The sequence below is a fragment of the Fukomys damarensis genome, unplaced genomic scaffold (assembly GCF_012274545.1).
Source record: "Fukomys damarensis isolate Sample0158 unplaced genomic scaffold, DMR_v1.0_HiC HiC_scaffold_26, whole genome shotgun sequence".
NCBI lineage: Eukaryota > Metazoa > Chordata > Mammalia > Rodentia > Bathyergidae > Fukomys > Fukomys damarensis.
The window spans coordinates 28,324,219-28,335,704 of NW_022900938.1; the positions used below are offsets into that span (position 1 = coordinate 28,324,219).

The following is an 11,486-nucleotide window of genomic DNA, read 5'->3' on the forward strand; positions in this document are numbered from 1 at the left end:
ATGTCTTCCACCATCCAGAACTTCTGCCTTCACCTAGACATAAAGAAAGCTCCACAAAATTAGCAATCTTGTTTATCATGCCTATCATCAAATCCACTGCCTGGCCCATAAGAGGTTATCAATGAATATTGGAGGGGCATGTATGACAGTACAACAAATGAATGGATGTTCATTGATTTAGATCACCCAGATACATATATGTATGTTGGGATCTATTGACTGACTATCATTCTTCTAGTATGCACTATAATTTAAAATTATTCAAATTTTTTCTAAACAGAATATTTTTATTACTTGGAGGGATCCAAAGATGCTCTCCTTTGTGGTTTCAGCCCAGATTCGGGGTACGTAATGCTTGTTTTTTCTTCTAAATGCTGCAAAAGAAAGAAAACTCATAATTAATGAGTTTGCTGATCAGAACCCTCGATTCTATGCTTTTATACATTTTATGATATTGTTTTACTGAGTGCATCCCACAGTGAAACCAGACTTAAAAAAGTTATAGTTAATGCACACTTTTAAAAGCTAGAGTTTGAGGTACAGCTTGAATTTATAAAAGATGTGAATCATGTAAACCTCACAAAGATAGGAAAAATTGTTTCCATATAACCCCATCAAAAGTTGGTCAGTTTCTGGCCTTTCTTTCTGGGAAGAAGAGTAACAGAATGAATTTTTCTTTTCATCTCCAAGTTCTATGCATTCTCCAATAAATATGACTCTTGGGTAACTGAGTATAATGTTTTGGCCATGACATATAAAAGGATTACTTATCATAACTCATGTCCATGTGATCTGCCTTATTATTTATCTCACACATCAACTTTATTTTGCAGCAGAGCATTTAGTTTTGCTCTTCTGCCTGTGTAGAATATCTCTTTATTAAATGCTTCCCATATGCAGTATGTAGATAAAGGAATCTGAACAAGTTATCTTATTTAAATTTAATAATAATCTTAACCCATGAAGTTGTGTTTTTACTGAAAGAGAGAACTATACCTTTAAAAATTTAAATAATTACACAAGTTTGTCAAACTAGTAAATCTTAGGGTGGAATTTAAACCCAGTAATTCCTCACTCCAAATCATGAACCCTAATTATGGTTCAATATTTTTCCCTATGTAATGAACCTTAAACTTGTAACTTCTTTTGTACTGCTCTTTACTTGTATCCTGCAGACCTTCTAACCTGCAATGTTCTTTTTCCTGAGTAGTCAGTGTCCAGAAGGGTACACCTGTACGAAGTTTGGTAGAAACCCAGATTATGGCTACACCAGCTTTGACACTTTCAGCTGGGCCTTTTTAGCCTTGTTTAGGCTAATGACACAGGATTACTGGGAAAACCTTTACCAACAGGTGAGTGCTAAAAGAAACTTTCAGTTTTGAATGACATAAACATGTAGCATTTGTTGTTTGCCAGCTTTTTCATATGTGGTTTAAAAAATTTTTTTGAGACTAGAGGAAACTCTCTACCATTTGTTGCTAAAATTAGAATTATTTTACCCCAGCACTGTTAGGTAGTTCTTGAGGCATAAATTATTTTCTTGTCCTTTCTGGGGATCTTTGATCACTAGATCATTCCCTTTCCTCAATGGATCAATCCATGTGACTCTAGAAAATCACTGAAAACGTGCTGTAATGTTCTCTCAAGCCTGCAGAGGTACCACTGTCCTCATGTTCTTGGCTGGGTTGTCTTCAAGCCATGAGGCTGACCTACGTTCACATTGCCATCGTGGCTTATTTTGAACTCTTACTTATAGGGAAAGACTCAGTTCATTTCTCTAAACTTTCCTCTCCCTGGTCCATTGCTTCCTTCTCTAATCTTCCATTCCCTTTGTGAATTCAGCTCATTGCATTGATCTCCTTTACTATATTTTTTCATTCACTTGTTTGTCTCTAATTTGAGCGTGAACCTTCTGGAGCCAGGGGCTCTGTTTACATGTACATTTTCGGTACCCATTCCTAACAGGAAAGAGACTGAAATGAGAATTCTTTACGATAAATGAATTATTTTCTTGGAATTGCCACATTTTTCCTTTGTCCTACTTTCTACTTGCTTAATAAATATAACAGCACAGACTCAAATGGGTCTGTCAGCTCTGTGTTCCAGATGGAACCCTGGAGGGTGTGAGACTAACCTGAGGTGCCTGGTTGTTTCTTGGCCATTCCCAGAGCCCTCAGTTGCTACATCAATGGGCTCAGTCTTGATGCTGGGAACTAGATGGTGACTTTAGGAACAAGCAGCTGGGTGGACTTGGCAGTCAACATTCTCACTGCTAAGGTCAGGAGGGAGGGAAGGAAGCTTCCCCTGTCCTTGGTGGACACTGACAAGGATGCTGCCAGGTTGCGGCTTACTCACTGGCTGTTTGGAGAGGGGATGATATGACGAATGTATACTGAAAGTCTATCCTGGGTGACCAGGCTCTCCAGGGCTCCTTGGTTCCTTCTCCTGGGATCATCAAGAGTGTGAACACTGCAGACTGGCTCTGGCCACCACTTTCCCTCTTTTGAACTACTATCCAGATATTTTGTTTGATCTACTTGTTGATCTTCCCTGAGTCTCTCTGACATGACTGCTCCTCTCAACATTTTTATTTCATTTATTGTATACATTTGTATTAGCTTAAAATTAAATGAATGGTAAGAAGCAAGCTGCATTTTAAAATGTCAGTCCTGTTAAAAATAAATACCTATGAGATAAATAGATCAATTCATTTACATTATCTATAATCTTATGTTAACATTACATGTTATTGTTAATGCTTTTGCTAAAATATAGGATAACAAGTACAAAGGGCTATAGATATTACTTATTCGTAAATTTGAAAATGAGGCTTGGAGCTAGTTTTATTAGTAATTTCAGATTCCAGGAAACAAAAATTCAGGGTTATTATATTATTATAGTTAATAATAACAGTGAATCATGCCTAACTTTCGTAAACATCTGTCAGATTACTATAAACTTTGTATTAAGAATGTTTTCGGGCTGTTTATTTTGTTTGTACCAGGCTTCAAACTCAGGACCTTTCACTTGTGAGTCAGGGTGGTGCCACTGAGCTAAACCCCGTGCCCAAGAATGTTTGTTTTAATACTGATCATTTTCCATGAAAATATCATTTGGTTATTTTATATCTTATGAGTTTACACAAAATTACCCAAATTATCCATGCCCAGTATACCATTCACATTGAAATAACTTACTTTAAAAAATTATATTATTAAAACAACAATCTCCATTTTTCCCTAGACACTGCGAGCTGCTGGCAAAACCTACATGATCTTCTTTGTGGTGGTGATTTTCCTGGGCTCCTTTTATCTAATAAACTTGATTCTGGCTGTGGTTGCCATGGCCTATGAAGAACAGAATCAGGCAAACATTGAAGAAGCTAAACAGAAGGAGTTAGAATTTCAGCAGATGTTAGATCAACTCAAAAAAGAGCAAGAAGAAGCTGAGGTATTGTTATTTGCTTCAAAAACTTTCCTAGAAGTAGAAATGCAAAGAGTAATGACAGAGACTGGGGGGGGTCTATTTTCAGCCTTCCCCAAATAGATTTTCCTTAATTAGATAATCCTCGTTTCTAGAATGATTGAAGGAACCAGCTCTGGACTTGGCTACATTGACACCTTTCCCATAATCAACTCCCCGTCCCATAAAAGAGGTTCCAAGTCTGTTGCTTCTAAAGTATTACCAACGTATGGGATCAAGCAAATGTCCAAAAGATAAATGATGCATTTCCTCAGAGTAACACTTGTACAGAAGCAGTTAGGCAAAAACACATAGTCTGTGGCAGGTAGGCACCTGTGATAGGGTTTCCCAGAATTTGCGAATGAGTTGTGGTGTGTGCTGTTTTGGCTGAACAGGCAATAGCAGCAGCAGCAGCTGAATACACAAGTATTGGACGAAGCCAAATTATGGGCCTCTCAGAAAGCTCTTCAGAAACATCCAAACTGAGCTCAAAAAGTGCTAAGGAAAGAAGAAATAGAAGAAAGAAAAAGAATCAAAAGAAACTTTCCACTGGTGGGGAAAAGAGAGATGATGAGAAGCTGCCCAAGTCAGAATCAGATGGGAGCATCCAAAAGAAGAGCTTCTTCCTTGGTGTCGAAGGGCGTAGAGAGGCTCGGGAGAAGAGACTCTCCACCCCCAACCAGGTACTGCAAGCTGCTGGCGGGAAAGAGCTCAGTGTTACAGCTGGGGTAAGGGCCTTCGGCAGAGAAACGTGAGTGGCTTCATGTATGTAAAATATCTCTTTCTGGGCATTTATGAAAAAAAGATATATTCAGATTTCCCAGTGATTTTAATTTTGAAGGAGCTTACAGATTTAGACTTGTCATATCGTTTTCAATAGTCTTCAATAATTAAATTTCCTAAAACAAACTATTCTTAAGAATCATTTTAGAAATAAATGTACCGTTTACATGATAGATAACCTTTCATAGCTGTAATTAGTCTGTATTCTTAAACGTTGGTTAAAAAGCAATCTCAATCTAGTTTCTCTTTTTTCCTTACCACTGTGGATGAGGGTATCCCCAGAACCCAGGGACCCGATGTGGAACATTGTAGACACCTTGGATATTGCCTGTTTCCAGCTGGATTCGTTTCTGCTTTGTAGTCTGCCAGTCCGTTCATTCTGCTTATGTGATTTCTCTTTCTCTTTCTTCCCTTTTCCACTGAAAACTCTAAATATCAGGCCCTCCTTGCCTATGGTTGTATGCAAACCCTAGGTGAACCATTGTTTCTGTTCCCCTTAACATTTCCCTCTATCGCAAGATCTCCAAAGTCATTTTTCTACAACAAAAATCTAGTTGTCCTTCCATCCAATAAAAAAGAGAAACAAAACAGTCTGTTACTAACCTCTAGCTATAGAACGAGACACATTTTACCTATGACACAAACTTTTTGGCTTTGTCTTCCTGCCTCGCTCTGCCCTCTTCACCTTCAGTTCACCAAACTGGAATGCTCACTCTTGACTACAGGTTTTGGACTTTCAGGATTTTATTACTGAACACACATAGTTTTCTCCAGTGGAAGTCATATTCTTTGTCATTTTCTCCCAGCATAACATTACTCACTTTTCACCTACCGGCTAGAGTGTCCCTCATCCTCCAAATAGTCCTTGGTCTTCTCCATGTCTCATAATTGTTCTCTAATGCCTCACCCAGAGTTGCTATCCCTTTCGATTGTCTTTTCATTCAGAATTTCTAGCTTCTATTATTTAAGTTTACAAATCTTTGCCAGAGAGGGAGTCCCTGCCTTCAAAGATTTCATAACTTAGATGGTGATCAAGAACATGAACTCAATGGTAGCAATACAAGAAATAGGACTACAGCAGTCCAATGTAGTTTTAAAGCAAAGGGTTTCTTACTCATTTTCCATTGTTTATAATGCCTGTTTCTGTGTTCTTCACATAGTAAGCACTGGTGTTTTTTTAACATGACACTGCCAAATAATTTTCATTAGATATTGGCTTATGGAAACAATTTATCCTGGATGTGAATTGTGTCGACATGACTTTCTCCCCTCTTTGGTAGTACACAGCTTGTTTTCCAAGTTCCGATATTTCATGATTTTGTAAATTCCCTGTTACTAAAAAGATCCTTCAAAACATACCTTAGTTTAGCTTTCAATATGTAAGGAGGAATTGCAAGCAATATAATACAACAAAAGCATTTGAATTTAAGAAAATTTCCATTCCTTGTGGAACTTAGAGACAGAAAAGCTAAATGACAGGGATCAATACCAAATTTTAAAATAACATGGCTATATAGCAAAATAAAGTGTGGATCCATCACTATGAAACATAATAGTAGAGAACTGCTTAAATAATTTACCTGGTCTGGAAGGTCTGAATTCTTCAAGTTATTTCATTCTTTATTTGGGAGAATTTGTCTTTCTGCTGACTTGATTTGCTCTTAAATATGTGTCTGTGAGACGGGCAGAGAATCACCTGCCTACCTGCCCTCAGGTCAGCGGGTCCAACGGTAGTCTTGTGAAGTGCACTGCTGTGGTAGGCCTGCAATAGACATGCATCACCTTTTATCTTTTTTCCACAGTCACCACTCAGCATCCGTGGCTCCTTGTTTTCTCCAAGGCGCAGCAGCAGGACAAGTCTTTTCAGTTTCAAGGGTCGAGGAAAAGACATAGGATCTGAGACTGAATTTGCTGATGATGAGCACAGCATTTTTGGAGACAATGAGAGCAGACGGGGCTCCCTCTTCCTGCCCCCAAGGTTCCGGGAGCGGCGCAGCAGTAACATCAGCCAAGCCAGTAGGTCCCCCCCAATGCTGCCAGTGAACGGGAAGATGCACAGTGCCGTGGACTGCAATGGTGTGGTTTCCCTGGTTGATGGACCCTCAGCCCTCATGCTTCCCAATGGACAGCTTCTTCCAGAGGTGATAATAGATAAGGCAACTTCTGATGACAGCGTAAGGACGTTTTTCCATAGCTCAGGCATGGCTGGCCCCATTCCTGCATCAGTCTCTCTGCTGCAGGGGCCTTCTCTCTGGCCCATGAATGGCTCTGCATTTTGCAATACTTTCTCTGATAGAAACACATCTTGAACTCATTAGCTTAGCTTATCCTCAAACTTTGTGTCATAGGCATCTGAAGGTGTTTTATGTTCCATTATTTAAAAGAATGTACTTAGCTGTTGGTGTTATATTGGGAGATCATAAATCAATTCTTTAGAGAACAATTTATAAAAGATACAGATAGCAGCACAGAAAATGTATTGAGAATGTTGACCTTATTAGTTGACTATAGGTCCCATTTCTGTAAAGAAATTGTATTATTTTCTATCTGCTGCTATCTTTTTAGGTCACTACTGGATTTCTAGCTTTTTACAAGGGATCTTATTTAATTTATTCATAATAATAATAACAAGCACATATTTAGGATTCACCATAGTTCTATTAGGTGATATATAACTACCACGGCTTACAAATGGGGAAATTCAGGTACAGAGGAAGAAAAGAGTTCACCTACATTTACCCAGCTAATGCGCCATTCTGAAGTTTAAATACAGAGCCCCAGTTTCAGAGAATGAGCTCCTAACTGTCTGGCTTCACCATTTCTCTAATGCAGAGTGGGCTTATCTCTCGAATTATGTAGAATGGGCACACTTCATTTAATGTCCCCATATAAATGGAGCAATACTGTCTGCATGTTAAAGATCTCTTTTATCTGAGTCTGTGAATACAAACAAGATATCAAAGCACACACACATGATACAAACACAAAATCAAAAACAGTACAACTCCTTCAAACCAGAAAGTCTAAGAGTTTCATAGTGGAAACTGAGGAGTTAAGAAAAGTGTGTAATTAGGTTCCAAAGTGAGAGCTTCATCATTCTTGGAGTTTGAAGAACAACCCCGTCCCCATTCACTGTGTTGTGCTGCATTACCAAATATGCTTAAGGGTTTCCATTACCTCAGCAAGCTCCCCGTATATGCCGTCTGTTCCTATATTTGTATTTGCAGACCATGTAGTATTGCAAGTGAGAATACAGTTCCATCAAAGCCATGACCATTCACATAATTCAGCTGGAACGAATGCATGTGCTCTGTGGTAATGTGTGAGCTCTGTGCTTGCATGATGCAGCCTCAACTTTGCTGTCTCCTTTTCAAATGAGCATGCCAAATTGCTATGAAATCATACTTTCATAATGTTTTCTTTTGTGTGCTGTGTTTGTCTTTTGTCTGTAAAATATGTAATTTATTTCAGATTTGAAGATTATTTCACATTTTTAAATGAAGCATTTTTATTTGCAAGTTTATTTTACCACAGAAAAATCACTTCCACAGTAAATTCTAAAGTCAAACTTGTAAGACTAGAGGAATTACAAATGCATTTATCATAAAAGTGTGACATCATAGAGTTTACAGGAAAGCACTGCATGACAAATAATGTTATGTTTGCACTGAAGACATGGCTATATGGAAAAGAATTTGTTTCAATGAAAAAAAATTACTGTTCAGCTTGGGATAAATTTTATGCTTCTGACAAGTCAGTAAATTAGAGACTGTAGCACAGAAAAGAGGGTTACAGCGATATTTATAAAAAGTCGCCACAGCTATATGTGTCTGTGCATATATACATACACACATATTTTTGCCTGTATATCTATGTTTTGATACATATATGATTACATCTATACAACTACACCACTTTACAACTCTAGAACTATATATTTATATGGAGTATGGAAATGAAAATGTTTGTAAAACATATACCACATGCCACACTGAAGCAGATATATGCTATAGAGTTGTATAGTTGTTTGTATGTATACATATATGTATCTGTGTATACATAAGAGTATCTGTGTGTGTGTATAATTTTGAATTCCACAGAACCCAATATAGTGTTTCAAATTTGAATTAGCTGTCATGCTTAAAAAGTAAGACATTTTTACTTAAATTTGAACCTGTATGGTGTGCCTGAACTCTATGCCTGCATGGTAATAATGTTTAGAGATAAATCTGGTCACCTCTTTCATATGGAGCTTGCATTCTCTATTTTGCTACAGTTCGTATGTATCTTTTTCGAAGTGAGTCATTTATCATTCCTATAGTCAGTTGAGATCAGAAGATGTCTTTCTTGGCCACAATATTTATTAGAATAGCTTCCATTAATGTTACCAACTTCAACAAAGACTAGGAACAGAAAAATTATTGATTAACATTGAGTTATACCTTTACACACATATCGCTACTCCATTTGTCTGGCAACTTTTACGTAGGCCTCTTTGGTAAATACCTGAATAAATTGGATAATTAGGAAGATAGTCGATGGATGATATTTCTATAATAATAAAAGTAGCAAGCTTTGTTTTTAGACATAAGTATTAATTCTTTTAACCCCCGTAACAAAAATATGAAGCAAGCACTATTATTATCCTCATTTCCCCATGATGAACCAAGTAAATCTCTGATGATATCCAGCCAGTGAGTAGCAAAAGCATAATTTGAACCTAGCAATCTAGTCTCTACTTTTAATTACTCTCTACAATGTCCAAAGATTGTACTTTAAACCTACACTGTATCAGAATTCTATTCCTAAGATTTTGATTGCCCATCTTTTTTCCAGGGTACAACCATCCAAATACGCAAAAAAAGATGTTCCAGCTCTCATTTTCTTTCAGAAGACTTGCTGAATGATCCCCATGTCCGACAAAGAGCAATGAGTAGAGCAAGCATCCTCACTAACACTGTAGAAGGTAGGTGATGATGTTCTCTGCCATACCAGTTCTCAAATAAAATATGAATTCTAGAAAATTTAGCTAAGTACATGAAATTCTTAGGAAGAATTCAAATAATGTAAGTTGGCCTTAAAGACTAAAGATAACAAAAGGAAACCGATACATCATGTTTGTTTAAAAGTGATTAAAAATGAGTTGGCTATTGAGGTGCACACCTGTAATTCTAGCACTCTGAGGCAGGAGGATTGTGAGTTCAAGCACAGCAAGGGCAACTTTGTGACTTGGTGTCTCAGATTTTCAGCATAAAGAAAAGATGGGGATGTAATTCTGTGTAATTTGTCCTGGGTTCAATTCTCAGTACTGAAACACACACACACACACACACACACACACACACATTCCTTAGAAAGGACGACATTATTTGTGATTAAAAACAGGCAGAGTTTGATCCCCAGTTCCAAAAAACAAAACAAAAAAATCAGGCAGTTGATAAAATGATCTTTCAAAGATAAATAATTTAATAGTAATTGATACAGAAATTTAGATTGCAAAGTTATGTGAGTTTTTCACATATAATTTTGGACACTCTCTCGTCTCTGAACTTCTCTCTTCGGATAAGGAAAGAGAATCAAGGATGAGGACTTTTCACAATGTACTAATTCCCACCCTCTGTCATTACAGTATGTATGCCACCTTGTCCAAAGGCTGCACTTTCACTCCCACGCTATCATGGCTTTAAAAGTTTTGGCCTACCCCCTAAACTTATGGTGAGAAGCAAAGGAGCTAAAAGGAGAAATTTCTATTCCATTTCCCTCTTTAAATTATCTCTGGTGTCTTGATTCAGCGATTGTTTTCACTTAAAAATAACACAATATTTTTTTCTGGACAGAATATATCTTACTATTGACATGTGATTAAACAGGAGAAAAGTATGTATTTGGGTGGAAGATAAACATTTCTCCATTAAGAAAACACCAGTTCTTCTACTTCTCATCCTATTTCAATGTATTTTTATCTTGGAGATGATTGTGTATCTGCTTCCAGTCATTGATTTCACTGACTTCCCCTCACTTCTGCTGATTTGGTCAACAAATGTAATATAGCACTTTCCTGTACTATGCTATGCTTTCAGAGGAACAGCATGGTTATGCAAAGTTTAAGCCACAAGTTCTGTTTGAGTATTAGACTGTGTTGCTAATTTGTATCTGGTTATGGATAAGATATTGCAAAGGATGACTTTCTGTTGTTGCTTTATTTTATCTCCCAGAGCTTGAAGAGTCCAGACAAAAATGCCCACCTTGGTGGTACAGATTTGCACACACATTTTTGATCTGGAATTGCTCTCCATATTGGATAAAATTCAAAAAAATTATCTATTTTATTGTAATGGATCCTTTTGTAGATCTTGCAATCACCATTTGCATAGTTCTAAACACATTATTTATGGCTATGGAACACTATCCAATGACTCTGGAATTCAAAAATGTACTCGCCGTGGGCAATTTGGTGAGTTTCTTCTCGGGGTTATGCATCCACGGTGTCTCTCTTTGGTTGTCATTATTGTTACATCCTTTTTTAAAGTCAGTAAATGTGCAGTTAAGTAATGCATATCTAGAATGTACCATGCAAACTACTCTGAAGTCAAGTTTCTGGCCATATATTCCATCTTTAAATAATTTTGCAATAGTGTTGAGTTCTATAACTAGCAATATTGCTTCTGTGTGTTTCATCAGTTTGGAAGTTAATAATGGTTTTTGTCTGCAGTATGTCTGTTGAACACTGTGAAATTTGGATACTTTCTTACATCTTATAATTACAAGTCAAATTGCTTAAAAATATACACTTCATTTTATAGAAAAACCACATCTTCTTTATCCAGTTTCCAACTGATGAGCAAATAGGCTGTTTCCAAGTTTTAGCTATTACAAACTGTGCCACTATAAACATGGGTGCGCATACTTCTCTGTGATATGATTCTTTTAGTTCTTTTGGAAAGATACCCAGCAGATGGACGGCTGGGTCAAATGGAACCTACAGTCCAAGCTCTTTGAGGTATCTCCATATTGATTTCCAAAGTGGTTGCACCAGTCTGCACTCCCACCAACAATAGAGATGGTTTTCCTATAAAATGGAATATTACTCAGCCATAAAGAATGAGAGCATAGATTCATTCATAGGAAAATGGATACATATTGAGGATATACTCCTAAGTGAAATAAATAAGGCACATGTATAAATACCGAATAGTTTCTCTGGTGTGAATAATCTATAATAGTACATAAGATCCTAATGA

At 37.1% G+C, this 11,486-nt stretch overlaps 1 protein-coding gene and 1 long non-coding RNA gene across 5 annotated transcripts in view; one reads left to right on the top strand and one right to left on the bottom strand.

Moving 5' to 3' along the window:
- Positions 1–11,486, bottom strand: part of LOC117283446 — an 81,284-nt gene that overhangs the window by 66,897 nt on the left and 2,901 nt on the right. The gene's annotated exons all lie outside the window — the stretch shown is intronic.
- The window catches only part of Scn9a (sodium voltage-gated channel alpha subunit 9), an 85,205-nt gene that overhangs the window by 15,971 nt on the left and 57,748 nt on the right, over positions 1–11,486 (top strand). For 2 of the 4 annotated variants that reach the window (XM_010606894.3, XM_033756405.1), the window contains exons 7-13: positions 281–344; positions 1,211–1,352; positions 3,244–3,450; positions 3,858–4,145; positions 6,048–6,419; positions 9,082–9,211; positions 10,461–10,699. In XM_010606894.3, the coding sequence (XP_010605196.1) occupies positions 281–344; positions 1,211–1,352; positions 3,244–3,450; positions 3,858–4,145; positions 6,048–6,419; positions 9,082–9,211; positions 10,461–10,699 (1,442 nt within the window). The remainder of the gene's footprint in view (positions 1–280; positions 345–1,210; positions 1,353–3,243; positions 3,451–3,857; positions 4,146–6,047; positions 6,420–9,081; positions 9,212–10,460; positions 10,700–11,486) is intronic. The other 2 variants (XM_033756406.1, XM_033756407.1) reach the window with 1 other exon arrangement.